This window comes from Lipophrys pholis (genome assembly GCF_963383615.2).
Source record: "Lipophrys pholis genome assembly, chromosome: 2".
NCBI lineage: Eukaryota > Metazoa > Chordata > Actinopteri > Blenniiformes > Blenniidae > Lipophrys > Lipophrys pholis.
Window position 1 is genome coordinate 21,758,902 of NC_137636.1, and position 17,882 is coordinate 21,776,783.

General features: G+C 42.4%; 1 protein-coding gene across 4 annotated transcripts in view; it reads right to left on the reverse strand.

The window, feature by feature from the left end:
- dpy19l3 (dpy-19 like C-mannosyltransferase 3) overlaps positions 1-17,882 on the reverse strand; it is a 90,931-nt gene that overhangs the window by 51,562 nt on the left and 21,487 nt on the right. For all 4 annotated transcript variants that reach the window (XM_080458140.1, XM_080458139.1, XM_080458138.1 and 1 more), the window contains 5 exons: positions 16,473-16,604; positions 13,416-13,517; positions 13,143-13,216; positions 10,811-10,969; positions 5,586-5,717 (listed from right to left, as the gene is read on the reverse strand). In XM_080458140.1, the coding sequence (XP_080314266.1) occupies positions 5,586-5,717; positions 10,811-10,969; positions 13,143-13,216; positions 13,416-13,517; positions 16,473-16,604 (599 nt within the window). The remainder of the gene's footprint in view (positions 1-5,585; positions 5,718-10,810; positions 10,970-13,142; positions 13,217-13,415; positions 13,518-16,472; positions 16,605-17,882) is intronic.

The following is a 17,882-nucleotide window of genomic DNA, read 5'->3' on the forward strand; positions in this document are numbered from 1 at the left end:
TTTACTTTACTTTTACGTTACTTCAAACCTGTTGCCACAGAAACTAGTCGATTATAAAAGAAGCACCACACAACTAGCTTGAGAATAATTAGATTGTTAATGAGAAACACTGAATATGTTTTACACACAAACCTGCTCTGTGTCGATAGTCAACATGAGCACCTTTGGAAAACCTTCTAGATATGCTGCGAAGTGGGAAACATCATCGCTCCTCGCAGCTTTTAGAGCCGTAATCTCCAACACAGCAAAACTCTCCGGCTCAGACTTTCATTTGTAAATGTCGAGTGGTTTTCATGGCCAGCGTCATTAGTATGTTTCCCATGCCGGGCGCATGTGAAGCTGCTGATCACATGCTGCCGCGCCTGACGTCCATGATTCACCACCATGAAATTATAATTGGCTTTGAGTCGGGGCTCTTTGTCAGGAGGAAATTATGGTGATTGTGAGTAGAATTATCTTTTTTTTTCCCTTTTGCATCAAAAAAAAAAAGAAAACTGATATTAATGACAGAAAGCAAAGGCAATTCTTTCGATTATTAGTAGTTTGTTTGTAAGCCAGGTGTGCTGTCACTGGGAGTTTTGTGAAAAGAAGCCAGATTTTCTCAGAAATAAAATAAGAAGAATAAATGAATAAGAACACAAATGATATGTGAAATTTATAACACAAAATATAAGTGAAATAACAAGAAAAAAGCACAATAAGTGGGTTTACATTTAAGAGTTCACTCTTGGATCACATTCATTACACACCACCTTCATTAAAGGTGTCATCAGCTGGTCACATATCCAGTTCCCCTAAATTGTCTTTAAAGCAATTCTTAAAATTCATGAGGAAAACACATGGCGTTTGTTCTGACCCTTTTTCATGCCGCAATTTCCTCTTGCAGGAGTACATGTGAGATTTTGACTGATACAGATGTTAGGCGCTGATTGGTTGATTGGCCGCAGGAACTGTCAGTCATGACGATAGCATAACGATAGCATAGCGACCCTTTGTTCACACGAAAACTAAGAAAAAAAGCAATGGTGGAGCCATTTAAAAAACACTTACTCCGCAGAGCAACGCACCCTGGAGATTTAAAATGAAATACAGGGTTGTTTCTAAATCACACAAGGGTTAAAGTTTATACTAGCCGCGTTATCGGCTAGCGGTTAGCAGCTAAGTTTAACAGAGGTGGTTTATGACACTAGCCTTCTGTGCTGACAAGAATCAAAATCTCCCGTTGTATGAAGTGTGACAAAGCAGACACATTCACATGCAACAGGGAGTGCTCAGAATCCCATTTTAGAATAATTACAACCCAGAAACAGGGGAAATCACAGATCATGTCACTTTGCAGGAAGAAAAATGACTCCTGATCCCACAAACAAATGAGAGATTTAAAATAACACGAAAGGCTTTCTTTCCTTAAACTAACTTTGACATTTTTAACAATAAAAGAATAAAGCACAAAGAAGCTCTGGTGAATCTGGAAATATCGTATTTTGAAAAAAAATTTCTCAACAGGTTCAGGAGAGTGAGTTACTGGTTTGATCTGTGAGCTGGAAGTCTCCATCAGAAGATGTTTCACTGTCGTCATGAAAGGACAGGCATCCTCAGGTACACTGTGGAGCCACATTTTGAAAACAATGTCTGCTTACATAGACACATAGCGGAAACACCGTAAACAAAGTCATTTTCATGTTCGGCCACTAGTTGGTGCTGTTGTTTGTTTTTCTAATGAAACCACACACACAATAAGTCAATAAGACCCTGTTGGGGCCGTAGATTCAGTGAGCTGTTTCTCCAGGTTGCTCCCCCGAAGGAAAACACCACAACAATGGATAGGCCATAAAACAGCAGGGGAGCGAGCCAGACCCCGGAAGTGGCCAATGAGGACGCTTGAATCCGACCCGAACACAGCAGGGGTCCAGACCCAAGTTGGTGGGACTCACGTTCTATCAAAGCTCTCGGCTATTCTCAACTAGCCATGGAGGGAGAGACATCTTTTTCCCTCATCAGAATGGTAAAGAGAGCACCAAGCAGAAACAAAGAGACAGAACCAACGCCAGCCCGCTGGACGAGCAGGACCCAGTTTGGACTACATCTTCTGTTTTCCGCTATTTTTCCTGTTTTTGGGAGATTCTGGAGACCAGAGCCAGTGTCGTCTCCTCCCAAGATCATCCTCTCAGTTGCACTCCTGCAGCTGGAGCCAGGCCTCTGAATTTCAGGACGCTGAAATTAAGACCCGGTAACAACCAGTTACCACCGCCTCCCAGAACCAACAGCACCACGGACGGTGCTGTCCAGAACCGGAGGGTGAGCGCTTTTGTCTGGGCAGAGAATAGTGAGAAGGATGTTCTGTTGAAAATGCAATATGTTTCCCTGTGCCGCTCAGAAGGCCGCAGTATCTCATATGTTTGTGTAGGCGCGTTCACGCGCACCAACCAAGTCCCGGACTCTGGTTTTCCACCTCAGAACCAGAGGTCCGAGTGAGCTCCAGGCCCACTGGGAGCTCTGTGTGGAGGAACCAGGGTTCAGAACCGAGCCGCGCAGAATTCTCTGTCTTTCTCTTGTCTTCATCCTCTCTCATCTCTCCCCCTCTTTCACTAATCGCAGCTCCCCGCTTATCTGATCAAGATAAGCTCACACACACTGCTGCATGTAACACCTACATGTCAGCTGCTGCAGAGCAGATCTGCCCTGATCACAAGAGCCCTAACTGCCGGTCCCGACCTCCACTTAGGTGCTCAGAACCGGGCCAACGGAACCGCCCGTTCGTTACGCCCCCGGTAGACTAACTCGCTCCGAGACCGCCCTCGCGCACGCGCGCTCGACGGACGTCTTGTTTATCTGGCCGCTAAGCAACCGCCGCGTCCCCAGAAAGCGCGAGTCAAACGCCCCTAGTGGTCGCGTGGGTCATCGCAATCCCTCTTGACATCCATCGGCTGGACACATCAAGTCATTGCGCTCTCCCTCTGCGCGCCGCCGCACGCCCCTAGTGGTCGTCACAGTCACCGCATTGACCCGCCGACGTCTGCCTCCACCTGGTGGACGTTCGAGGTCATTACACCCCCTCACTCCAGACCACACGCACGCACGCACGCACACACACACACACACACACTCTTTGTACATAGTGTTTGTTGTTTAATAGATTAGCTCTCCGTGTTAGATATCGTTTGCTATTTGAATGTGTTGATTTATGAGATGATTTCCGAATTATTTATGAATTAATACATTTTTATTAATAAACGCCTGTTAGCTGAATTGTACGCTTCTTGGTGATTATTGTGTATTTATTGTTGACAATTCACTGGTTTGTAACAGTCTGTGCTCGGACCTCACACCTTCCAATCTATTTAAGATGGTTATATTTCATGCAGAAATATTAACTAACTTAAATAAACTTTTTACAAACGAGACTGATATTTTGGTATTAGCTATTTCCAGTTTATCTGGTGGTGCCCCGATTTATTATTAATACATAAATAAGAGATTTATGCAAATTAATAATTTTTTTTATTAAAAATTATTTTTGATAATTTTTCATTTTTTTGTTTTTAAAGTAATTATCCAATTACTTTAGGAGTTGTTAATGAGTAAATGACCGTTTACTTCCATTAATAATTTCAATTTTTCATAAATTACTTCCAGTGATTTATTACTTTTAGTAATCTATTACTTACAGTAATTATATGCTAATAACCAACCATAAACCCCAACAACCCAAAATAAGCAATAAGACAAAACAAAGAAAAATTTACAATTTCTGTCAACTTATTTTGTCAATAAAACAACATCCTTATTCTTAGTTTGTGACCGAATGGTTTAGGTTGAAGTTGTTGCACTACCCTTAGCAAGAGCCATGACTGCCATCAGGGTAGATCTATTTTAAAATCTATAGCCTCACAAACTGTGTTTAAAAGTTTGTGGGACTGTTGTTTTTTCTCTGTAAAAGTGCTTTGAAATTACCGTATTGGATTTGGCGCAATAGGAATTAAACTGAATGGAATTGAAGTTTCACTAGTTGCGGACTAAAATATTTGGTTAGTGCTAATTGACTTACTGAACATAGTCCTACATAAAGTTACTTTACATCTGTTGTAAACTCAGGCCCCGTTTATACGACAATACTTGTACTGAAAAATGCATTGTTTCTGCGTTTTCAAGTCCCCAAACATTTCGCGTTTACGCAGCGACGTTGTTGAAAACAGTGTCCGTTTACACAGGAAGAGCAGATACGCTGAAAATGATGCAGTCAGCATGCCAGACCACAAGTTGGTGCTCTTGTGATGTTGTTGTTCTTGTACACGATAAACATTAAGAATGAAAGTACACATGGACATTCGTTTCCAAAAAGTTTTAAGTGGTTCCGATCACCGTTGTCGTGTAAACGAACCTCCAAAATGAATGAATGAAAGTCTTTCATTTTCACTTGAAAACATTGTTGTGTAAATGGAGTTTCAGGTCTAAGAAGAATACCACACAGTGAAACTACAAATACGTTGGCAGCATTAAATAATTATCGTAATAGTGAGCCGACGCTAATCTAACACTGCTAACAGTGAAGCTAATAATATACATAGTGAAAATCTACAAAACAATGCTAACTGTGGACAAAGCAATTCAAAATCAGATTAACTATTAATCAGTTGTAGTACTAGTTGTGATTAAACACTCTCTCCATGATAAAAGATGAATACAGACACACACAAACATTTCTGTAAGTCCTCTTAGTTCTGCCAGTCTCCTTTAAGTTTATGCATGCAGCACCACTAGCAGCCACAAGGGAGCACTGTAGAGATCAGAGGTGAATAATAAATGTCGGAAGAATATGGATATCAGCTGTGTGACACTTTGAGATATTTATTGTCTTCACAGGTGTCGAAGTGAAGTGAATGCATCTGGTTCTGTGTGAATGTAGAGCTTTAAAAAATCTTAATAATGGTAGTTACCAATTACAGATATTTATATTGCTGATAACTGATGTTTACCGATATCGATGTACAAAAAACAATGACAATGGTGGGAGATTTTTTTTATACAAGTCACATCTATGAAATATGTGAATTGAGCCATTTTCGGACGTTATCCACGTCTCATCCGTTGCCATCTGCGCATCGTGTGCGTTGGCACTGATTGTTCAAATCGGCTGACTTTTGTTTACCTGACAGAAACCCTTCTTTTAAAATGACTCAAATTGGCCGATTCTGATGTGACAGCTGATTTATCGTGCATCCCTACTTCTGCTGCCAGAACAAAACTGTTGTTAGCACTGCGTTCAACAGTAGATGAGAAACAATCCTTTGTGAATGGATCTGAATGGTTTTGTGGAGTAAAAAAGACTGAGTTGAACATTGAATGATCACATATTCAACTGTAGCCGGTCTCCCTGCTCCGAGTGGACTCACGGTTGGATGGCACTTGGTGTTTGAAGGCTGATCAAGGCTTAAGTCGACCATTCAGACACTTTGTGGAACCCATTTAATATCAGCATCTGCTCACAAGTGCGCATAATCAACAAGTGCTTCCGAAGAGGCCCCGTCAGAACTGGAGGAGGGAGAAAAAGTGAGACCCAACATCTGCTGGTTGACAAAGCTCACCTCATAGTGCTGAAAGCCAGGAGGCCATAGAAGAGTGTGTGCAACAGATTATAGGCCAAATCCGGGCGGAGAGCCACCACTCTGCCCTCTCCGGCTGCCTTCTTCTCCTCGGCTGAACCTCCTCTTTGTCGGCTGAGGGGAAAGAAAGGAGAGCGAGTCAACAGTGATCCATAAAACATTACAGCTGGAGAGGAGAAGCAGCTATAAAGGGGAGGTGGGGGTGGAAGTGACACTGTTCAGATTACGACGCTCGCCGCCACGAGCACGTCTGTCTACAGGAGTGAGCACGACGGACAAACAGATAGACGCCCAAGGGCAGCGGTGTCACTCGCAGGATTCGGCCTCCCGCGACGAATCAGATGGACGCCGGCCGCCATCTGAATACAAATCCAATCTGCAGCTACCTTCGATGTGAGACGGGGTAAACCGGATTAAATTAATTCCCAAATTGGCAAATGGCCCTTTGTTCTATGAGGTTAGTATTCCAGCCTCCACCAGCACGGGGCGAGTTGATATGCTAATGTGATTAGTTCAATGCGGCCCCTCACCTTGCACCGCGGGCAAATTAAGCTTTTCAGAGGAGACCGCTGGAATATTCTGTTTTTCAGAGTGTGAACCAACAATACGAAGCCGGGGACACGGAGACGGGGACGGGGTCTCTGTTGATGTCCTAGCCCTCAACTGAAAGTCTTTGTCATTCTCAGCAAGGGCACAAACTCAACGTTTAGACAACTGTTTACTGCTTGCCGCTGTCTGCAGGAGACTTCCTGCAGGGTTTATTAAACACCTGCAGCACCAGATAACAGCGGGATCTGTGTGTGACACGCTCGCATGCACGTCCACATGCGCTAACCCAATATCTGCAGGATTTCTACAAACTATTAGAATCAGAATTTCTTCTCGTGGGAAAACAACCATGTTGTGCGTCCCATGTGATCCAGCAGAACACTTGGTTCTCAGAGTACTACGTCCAGGAGGATCTTAGGTTTTCTACCAGTAGATTGGGAGGCAGAACCTTCAGCTATCAGGCTCCTCTCATGAAGAACCAACTCCCAGTTTCATTTCGGGAGGTTGACACAGTCTCTACTTTAAAGGTTAGACTTTTCTATTAATAAATTGCAGCATTTTAGGACCCCGAAAACCTTTTTTTTTTTTTTTTTAAACGCATTCCAGAGTGGAGAAGTTTGAAAACGCTGCCTCGGCTTTGATGTGTGGATGGACAAGAAGCACATTTGCTGAAAACGATGATGACCTTGCCATGTCTTTTTCTACATTTTTGATATAGTTCTGTGGCAGTTACAGCACCTATTGGCCTGACATGTGTACTACATCATTTTCAGTCATTTTCATGGCGTCGTGTGGAAGCAGATATTTTCTGCACCGGTGCCGTGTGGACGGAAAACCTTTTAAGAACCACGGAGAGAGAGTTTTTACTTGTGTGGCCAGGGCCTTAGACTGCATTGAGCTTCTTTAAAGTTTTCCCTTTCCTCCACACGGCGCAGCGTTTTAGGAACCTGAACTTTTTTTGTTTTTAAATGGGTTCTAAAGTGGAGAAATTTGAAAACGCTGCCTCGGTTTTGACGACAACAAGCACATTAGCTAAAAACAATGTCATCGCCCACCTCTCGACCTGATATCACTGCGACCCTCTCCGCAACGTCACTTAGGAACAACAACAATGGCGGACTACATGCTCCAAATCGAGCTGCAAAAGCTACTGATGCTAGTCGTCTTAATAAGGCCAGATGTTGGATTTCTCCAATACGAGGAGGCGCATGAGTATTCTCCGTGTCTTCTTCTACAATTTCGGTGTATTTCTGCGGCAGTTACGGTGCCGCCCAAAGGCCTGGCATATGTACTACATCATTTTAAGCCGTGTTCATTGTGATGTGTGGATGGAAATTTTATTCAATGATGGGGAGATAAAATTGTTTTGGCTTGGGTGGACAGGGCCTTAGTCTGGTTGCTCATGTGTAATAGTTGTGTTTTTCCCTGAAGAAGTGCCTTGAAATTACTGTCATGCATTTGGCACCTCACAAATAAAATTGAATGGAATTTTGTGCAATAACTCTTGATAATAGAAATGTGCCACAGGTGAAAACCCTGGTTATACACATATGTGGGCTTTAATATGATACAACTGCCTTTTTTTTTTTTTTTTTTAAACTAAACTCTTTATGTTTCGAAAATTCCATCTTGACTTGACTTCATCTTCCTAAAGGTGTCTAAAGGTGAGACCAACTCAAACTCTACATCTGTTTTAGGAATTTGAGGCGACTCAAGGCTGCACAATATACTGCAAGTTAATCATTACCACAATACTGATGCAATGAAAAAGACCTGACTGCACAACATTATGCTTCCATTGTACTGTAGGAGAAAGAGCACATTTATTTAGTAAAATTAACATCAACATAAATTTATAGCACAATCATATTGTAATCGCGACATTTCCACAAATGTATTGAAATCAGTCATCCATCAGGAGGAGCTTTACAGTTTTAGGATATAATCTTACTTTAAAACATTATTTGTACAGCCCTGAATGGTTCTTGTAATTCAATTAGTGGACTATGGAAATAAAGCAGTGTACAACAATGAAGAGCTAAAAGGACAATATTTGTTGAGGGATGCAGTGGTATTTAGAAGGCGTTATACACACCAGTGTTCAAACATTTCTTCTAAATCGATTATGATTTCTTCTTTATTTGGTAGACAGACAATTGTTGGTGGCCAGGAAGCTTTTCTAATGCCAATGCGATGAATTGATAAAGCATAATTTTGTAGAGTTTCATGGTTCTGCACATTCACTTCTTCATCATCCCTGTAAATTTACCATACATTTTATTCTAGTTCTTGCACACACCTCACAGTTTCACGGGATTTCACATCTCTAAGTACACTTGACGTGAAATAAGTGTTGATCCCTCATGTTTCCTCCTCTGGGGATTGAGGTGAGCTGCTCAAGTTGTAGGCAGTGCTTTAGGCCCTTGTATCTAATCTCATGAGACTGCAGTCATCACTTAGGAAGTCATTTGCCATTTGGTTGCCAGCAGGAAGGGCGCCGTGTTGAATTACCCCGCTTCTTTCACTGTAAGCAGCTGCTCAGGCTGCAGCAACGTGGGGCCGTGCATCAAAAGAACGGCAAAAAAGCTCTCTTTACACAGTGTAATTAGTCATTTCAGAATGGGTTGAATCTGCTGGGAAAACATTAACTGTTAGACTGATACATACCAGATTATTTACATGAAGCAAACCTGATTACCTTTTTCTTTAACATTTATGATCTTGTCAGTTTCAATTTGCACAATACGAAAACAGAAGTGCGTGTAAACACAATTTATCGCAGTTCAGTTGGTGTTTTGTGTCATGTACATCGTGCATGTTGATACTGCGATGACCAGATTGTGCTATATTGTGCTGCTCGAGATGATGCCCACCCATCATCCGTGTTAGCACTGCACAATATACTCCAAATGTATCGTTGCTGCTTTAAACACAATTGTAAAAAAAAAGTGAGTGAACTGTGATAAATTGTGTTTTTGGAGCATCATGATCTGAAAAATCAAAGTGGTAGGATTTCAAATAGAAATGACAAGTGTGATTAATTCACAACAATTGTGTGATTCTGATTATTCTTGATGACTCAGAATGGTGATAAAAATTAGAAATTGACAGCTCTGATTGCTTGATACCCGGTGGATTCAAAGCAGGGAACAGAAGAACAAAGATCAAGGAAAAAATAACCAAAAACAACAAAGTCAGGCACATGGCATCCTTTCAAGTGGAAACACACCATGGTTTTGCATTTTTGTTGCAGAAATGTTTCGCGTTGACACTGCAACGTTTTGAAAAAAGATGTCGATTTACATGGAAACAGCAGAAACGTTGAAAACGACATAGTTATCAGTTGGCCCTCGGGTGGGTGTCGTTCATCGCTCTGCGGCGTGGACGTGTGTAGACGGCTCCACGATCGGTTATTTTTATTTTTCGTGTGACCAAAGGACTGCTGTGCTATGTTCTCGCCAAGATCGGCAGTTCCTGCGAATCTCACGCAAGAGAAGGTTGAGGGATGAAAACAAGCCAGAACAAACTCAGATTTTTTAAAGTCACTTTAAATGAGACTGGAGACGTGAGAATAACAGCTGAGGACTCCTTTCAACACTCATGGCTAGCAGAGCCTTTCTGAGTCTGTTTTAAAAACTCTGTCTCTGCAGGCAGTTCTGGAGTCTCTTCATGTGATTGAAAATTTGTGGGGACATTAATACCACAGCACTGATGTTCTCTTTGTTGTGCTCAGCTGGCTGTGAGTCAGCTTCCCTCGCAGTTTTAATAAAGTATCAGCTGTAGCGGTGCACAGCCTCACAAACACCTATTCATTTAAATAACTTTGTGTGCTCTTGTACAGACTCAGCCGTTCCACTCAGCTTCCAGGTTCATCAATAAAAAATACATTTCAGCCTTTTAATTGTGTGAGATGAACTTTACAGCAGCTCGTATAAACCTACTGGTCCAGTAAAAGGATTCATACTCTCTCCAATAACTCCGCCTGGATTATCAGTCTGTACTGACCGCAGTAGGAACGAGACTCCGCCACCGGTTTAATTATTCATTATAAAGATTTTATACACAGAGCAATGTGTGAGTATGTGCTCCAACATGGCGGCCGCAGCTCTAACGTACTGGAGAAACACCAAGCAGAGAAAATTCAACCTGGTGCTTGTAGAGTGACCCTGAGGTTCACAAACTCAACACCTGGCTTCACTACATTTGCTTAATATTCACCAAAACCAGGACTACTTCCTGGATTCCTGAAAAGTTGTGGGCCGGATTTGCACTAATAGATAAACTGATAGTGAAATGATTGCCCTGTGGAGGTGTGTCGGTGGAACAAACCAACTTTAAAAGACATTTTGGACAACGATGACTATTATGGCAAACAAAATCAATGAAAATAACCAATTATACGTCTGTAATTTCAATCAAATTGATGCATTTGGTACTTGAATTGAATTAAACCGAGTAATTTAAACTGATACTGATGTCAAACCTGCTTAAAATGACCATCGTGCGGCCGTTACTTGTGAAATCGGCTTTATTTTTCTGGAAATTGACTCTCAGAACGTAAAGTATTGACTTGCGGTGGCTGTGAGATTCTGCTTGATGTTTGGCTTCACCTGCCACCTGGCAGCTTCTTTACATGTTTGTGCCACGCTGCCACCTACCTGAGGTTGTGCATTGCTGCAACGAGCAGCATGCCACTGAGCAGCAGCAGGGTGACGGCGTACGGGTAAACCAGCAGGGTGCCAGCCATGCGCTCCAGGGTGTCCAGCGGCAGCACGCCGAAAGCCTCCTCACACAGGTACAAGTTGGCATCGAAATCCCTGCAAGAGGACGGGCGAACCCAAACACACAACAAGGCACTTTATGGAAACCGTCACTTTCATAGTCAGGTGATTATTTCAGTACCAGGCTGGTGGAAAGTCAATCAGCACAGAAATTACTGGCTTTAGGACGTGTGCACTTAAGAGAACCTCCAACTTCAGGCTCAAAGCTTGGTGTCAAAAATATAAGTGTTTGTGTTTTTCTCAATTAAGCTTTTCCGACACAATGTCTTCTCCAGTTTAAATAACGGAACAGAATTGTATTGAGCACAGCAAAAAGATTCTTGTTTTGGTTCCGTCCACAATGCTTCGTACGCCTCTGATGATCAGACCGACACTGGGCAGGAAGCTAGCTGGCAGCTCGCCGCTACAGTCTGCCAGCTTGAACTCGAAACAAAACTTCAAAAAGTTCTCATTATGACCAGAAAATGAACACTCCCTCCGAGTTTCATCCGTTTCGACTGATCTTTCTACGCCCCCTAGTAGTACGGAGGTGAACTATTTCATGGCAATAAAAGCTCGACGCAGAACTTCCAGAGGTGATGGGTCTTGTGCAGGCCAGGGTGTTAAATACATTTTAGGCCAGACCAGTAAAATAGTGCCATAATAAACTTAGGTGATGAAATGAAAATGTAATGAAACATTCTGGTGCAAAATACAGTGAAATGTCCAGAAAACGTCTCATTGTAAAAACATGAATATTGCATGTTTTTACAATGTTTTTACAACGCCTGATATCATGGCTTTGAGGTTAATGCTATTTTGCAAGCTTTCATGGAAGCATCACTGATATCTCAGCTTGGGTCTCAGTGTTGTGTCCCTACTCTTGAGAAAGGTTTGAAAAAAAATCTATGTTTTTCTTGAAATGTTTACAATTTGCTTGGTGGTTTGACTGGATCAGAGCCTCTGGCAGGCTGGTTTTGGCCCACTGGCCTGATGTTTGACACCCCGGGCGCAGACGCTACCTACTGCCCTACACATACTGCAGACACAGATATATATATTAGCCTTGAGCTGGAAGGGCCCCTCCCCCAGAGCAGACTAACAATGGTCCCTATAAGTGACAAAATGATGGCTCCCCTGGAGTTGGCCAATATGTTGTGAATCCCCCTAATGGGGCCCCTACTTTTTAATCACTGATTAATGACATTTGGTCCATATCATTGACATTGATGAGACAAACTGAAATCTCCCTCAAAATGCAAGGACTCATTGGGAACCTTCCTAAAGCACCCCCGTGCAAGTCACTGTTGTGAAAAAACATCATGAACGGGGCTCCCCAGCATGTGTGGAGACACCCCCGGAGGCCACACCACTGAACACTGTCAAATCTCTATATGTTCTTTTCAAATAAAGCAATTTCTTTCTATTGTTCTTTCAGTTGGAGAGGAGATTCCCATTGGGTTGACTGAGGAGAGACAAAAACAGACTATTAAACTGCAAATGTTTTCAGAATGAGCTAAAACTTTATTGTCTCCATGTGGTGTTCGTGAACCGCCTGAAAGTATAGATTCTGCTCGGCGACATAAGCCACGCTGCTTCTGATAAACACTTGTGCCGATAAATAACAAAACTGAGAATTGAGACATCACAATTGCGGCACCAGATTCAGCAGGGAAGAGAGAGAGAGGGAAAAAAACTGAGAAGAAAGAAGTGTATGAGCAAGCGAGGGAACGCAGGAGAGCAGCGCAGGGTTGAGCACAGCCTCCTGAATAATTGAAGGGCCAGTTGTGTAGCGGCGGGCTGTGAGCTGTGTTATCTGCCACCCCGGAGCAGCAATCCACTGGCTGAGCTGCTCAACACACACACACACACACACACACACACACACACACACACACACACACACACACACACACACACACACACACACACAGACAGACAGACAGACAGACAGACAGACAGTCTGTCTGTCTGTCTGTCTTCAACAGAGCGAGCATCTGATCGATGGGAGGTCTGCTGGTGTTACCCCGCCGTCTATTATTCACAAACACGTCAACACTCCAGGTGCTACAGCGCTGGTGCTTAGCGAACAATGAAGTCACTGTGGACGGAGTCAAGAGTTACGCTCTGGATCAGCTGCCGCAGATGCTTTATTATGAGTCAACAGAGTCTGAAAGAGCGGAGCGGTACCACAACAGACGTGTGGTAGTGTGAGAGAGCATGCTCTTACCTCGTCGGGCCCAAGGCGAACTTTGACTTGATGAATTTGAAAATGTGCTCGTCTGATCTGAGCTGAAGAGCTTTCTGTAAACACACACAGAAGAGGGAAGAGGTCATCTTGTAGGACTGTGGAAGGAGGTAAATACAGCAGGCTGAGCGCGGGTGGTGAGGTTATATCATACCTACGAGCTCAGATACAGGATGAACAGAGAGGAGGTGGAGGGTAACTGAGGTCAGAGGAAAAAAGCTATGAAAGAATACAAGAGAAGAAGCGGAGAAGCACCTTGGCCAAGTAGTTGATGGTGACGGTGAGAAGGAGAACCATGGTGCTGTGGAGGATCACTTTGCTCACACGGACCAGCAGGCCTCCAGTCTTCAAGCCGGGCTGCAAGAACAGAGCATGTTAGTGGAGTCGCAAAGTACAAGAAAACCACAGGACCCAACCAGAAGAACCAATGCATGTAAATGAACGTGGACCGATCATCAATGTGTCCATCCTGGAACCTATCCAGGACAACAGATGCAAAGAAGTGGAATCAATCATCCCCGTGTGATTACTTTAATCGGACAAATCCATTCAAGGAAGGCAGAAAGTAGTTCAGTAACCAGATCGTCTCCTTCGTCTTACCTTGACTTTCTTAATACCAACAACCATCACTTTACTCATGGCAGAAACTACTCAACACAATCAGGTTTAGGCAGGCAGAAAGAGCCAATCAGGACCAGAGAAGCTTGAGTCATATCATTCCCTTCTCAACATCAACCAATCTTCTCTGAGTTTATGATTAAACATAGCAAACCCCAAAAAACGGGTGTCGCAAAAAATAAAGACTAGATCAGGGGTGTCAAACACATTTCATTTCAGGGTCCACATACAGTCCAAATTCATCTAGGGTGGACCGGACTGGTAAAATAGTGCCACAATAACATGGAAATTTAAACTTTAAAGTTTTTCTTTGTCGTGGAGAAGAATTTGCGTAATGAAAATGTCTATATTGTCACAAAATCCAAACAATTACCACGGAAAATAGGTTAGGGTTAGGCCAATTTTCATGAAACTTTCTGGTGCAAAATACAGTCAAATGTCCAGAAAACAACAGAAAAGTGTTGCATTCCAGGTGTTTTTACAAACTCCCCCTGACAGCTGTGCGGCGAATGCTAGTTTGGTAGTTTTCATGCCAGCGTCACTGATATCTCAACTCGGGTCTCAGTGTTGTGTCCAAAACTCTGAAGAAATCTGCTAGAAAATCTGTTTGGTGGTTTGACATAAACGGATTGCGGCCTCTTGCGGGCCAGTTCTGGATAACAGGCCTTATGTTTGACAACCCTGCACCAAGTGATCATCACTGTGCTCATACTTGGGGCCCATTTACACATTTACCCATTGTTCTCTGCACACATATCTTTGTGGTTTCAGTCCAAAAACAAGCAACAGCGCCCTCCCGTGCCCCGGCATGCAAACTACATCATTATCAGTGTGTCCACTTTTTGTTAACGGCTTAGGTGTTGTCACATGAAATGTTGCCATTTTAACTGGGCCTTGATTGTAACTGACCCCAAACAGTCCGTAGTGGCTGATTTACTCTTCAGCGATTACCTTCAGTGAGCCCCTCACACTAAATGAATGAGGTGTCTGGAATTACATCCCGACTCCAACAACGCTCACAGAATTTGATGCTAATGCAGGAAATGTGCACAAAGCTGTGAAGCCGCTTCACAAGTCTTCTGGATAAAGCTGCGAGTAAACAGAGAAAACATGGCGCGGACGTGTCAGGAAGTTTTTCACCTCTCGGAGTGACACCTAGCAGACTTTAATTAGTCAGCACAGTGATCTGTAACCACAGCGTGGAGCACTGCTGCTCCGCGGATGGACAGCTCAGGGTTTTTGTCATAGCGTTTCACTGTGAAGCTGCTTTGATAAAGATGTGAGAATCTGTCAGTTTTTAGAAATAGTGACAACTCTGCTTTCTTTCCTCACTGTGGACTAATGAGATCCTCCGTCTTGGGCCTCTGGCTGCTCACCGGGCATGAAAATTGGCTTAAATTGACATTTTGGGGCCTGAAACTGGATGTTTTAACCACCGCTGCATTATCATGAGGCACAAGAGTGTCCATGAATCAAAAAAAATTCCTGTAATATTTTAGTGTTAGCATGAGTCTGTAAATTAATCTTAATAGACATGAAGAACTCCTGATATTTTTCAATAATTATTAAGGTATGTAAAAGAAGTCCTAGTTTTTCAATGTTTGATATCCTGACTAGAAAGCAGAGCACATGCTTTAAAATCATTGCAGATGGTCTCCAAACAAACAACGGTGATTGTGGTATGTAATAACAAAGTGTGCTCGGCACATTGGCGCAAGAAATTACTTGGGTTTTTTTCTTTGCCATGTCCGGGTTTGGAATCTTGTCAAGGTCCTGTTGTTGTCTGAGGCTGCAGGTATGGAGCACACTCAGAAAATATTCCCGTGAACACTTCATCCTGGTTATCAACAAAAGAGCCTGCAATGCTCACAGATGTATTTCACATATAAAGAACATTGATAAAATACTGCAAAACAACAATTGAGTTGGTTTTATGTTGAGCTGCAATGATTCACTGTAGTAAAAATAATTAAGTCTGGATCTACTTTCCTGAGATTTTTTGTGGAAAGAAAAGACACTGAAAACCAACTACGGCCCATTTACACGACAACGTTTCAGGTGAAAACCCATCTTTCATTGCCTTTTCCATTTCAGAGAAGTTGCACATTTACACATTTGTGCACATTACACATGCAACATTTTGGAAACGACGTTCGTTTCCACCAAATGGCAGAAATGCTGAAAATGATGTAGTTAGCATGTTGGGCCACTAGTTGGTGCTGTTGTTTGTTTAATGAAACCACACACACATGCAGCAGAGAACAATACAGGGGGGGTCCTCCAGGTTCTCCAATTTCCTCCCAGTCCCTAAAAACATGGGTCACAGGTCCCTGAGCAAAACCCTTGGTCACCAGCCCCAGCCCCAAAAAGCTTTTCAGTCTTAACTAGAAAACATCCTGTAAACGGGGCCTTACTGAAATAAAGTGTGTTGTTTGTATTGAACACGTTTCGGAATGTGAAATGAAATGTCTCTCTCAAGCCTCCTCCATCTTCCTCTGCACTCCTCCTCCATCCTGTCACTTTAAATGCTTCTGCAATCATTACTGTGATAAGATCTGATTGAACTAAATCCAATTTAGATCTGACAGGAAAATGTACACACACATTTGATTTATTGAACGCAAATGTCGACATCTACGTGTCAACTAAACTCAAGCTTAATCTCCCATCTGGGTTGTGCAAAGCAACCGTTACCTGGCAGTGTCTGACGAAGAGCGCAGCCACGATGAAGCTCAGGACCAGCGAACCTAAGATCATGGAGTTACAGAACTGCAGCAGCCACACACTCAGCAGGCTGCTCACTTGGACCAGGTACAGAGTGGTCACCTGGAAACAAACGCACGCACGCACACCAGGTTAACACATAATAGCTGCTACAGAGTCAATTTAGCTGTTGGTGATGTGCAGTTTTTAGTTTTATCAGCCGTTCTCTTGCTGAAAGATAAATCGTTCCACATTCTAATTTTAGCTGAGGTACAGTCTTTGTCACAGATGAAGGATATTTACAGGATCAAAAGGAAAAACTTCTGCTTCCTCCTCGCCACAGTCACATAAACTGTGAGTCAATAAATGCAGCACAGCTATGGAAAGACAGAAGACGCCAGGTACTTTTTGCGCAAATATACTTTAAATTAAAGGCATGTAAGGATTTCTTACCTCATATGGTTGATCAGTGATGTTGGGTTTCGGGCAGTTTGGCTATCGATAATGATTAATATTATTGTAAAGCACTTGTGTCTGAATGATCCAATGGAAATAAACTTTGCTCTAATTCTAATTATTACAAATAGCACATAATGTATTAATAATAATATTTAAACATATCTAAAAATGTGTGCTGTCAGAAATAACGCATTCAATTAATTAATTGATTTGAAACGTTAAATTCATTAAAAGAAATTTACGTAGTTAACGCAGTTTTGTTTACTTCCGTTTTGTTTTGTTTTTTTGTTTTTTTTAACTCCCTTACCGGAGCAGTAACATGTGCAGCGTCTCCAGGTGCAGCACTGTGGCTACAGAGCAGCATAATACCGAGTGGAATAATATTAAGGTAGAAAGTTTCACTTTAAAAAGTTCCCTGACGGCTGATTGAGAAAGTGAAAGTCATTAGTTTTACTTTGAAAAACTACTTTGAAATTTAACGACCACACAAGTAATTCTGCAGCAAAGCAGCAGGTTGCGATGTTGCAGCCACCAAACTGCTAAATCTGGAGGAAATACTGGTAAAATATTAATTTCTCCTCTTTCTCTGGCTCTTTTGTGTACTGTGTGTGTGTGTGTGTGTGTGTGTGTGTGTGTGTGTGTGTGTGTGTGTGTGTGTGTGTGTGTGTGTGTGTGTGTGTGTGGATATTACAGTATATTATTGCCCCTTTGTTCCTCTAATAATTTCACAACATTGTTTCTAGAAATATTCAAATTGTCAAAGTGGTGGACCTGCATCCTAACAAAACCCAGACTTATGTTAGATGTTTATTATTACTTTTATTTATGTTTTTATCATTTTGCTGATCTTGGAGTGAAACAGTTTCATGCAAAGCTAAAAGGACGTTATAAAAATAGTCTTTGAATTTCCATATAGTCTCTGTGTGTTGAGTCAACATTAAT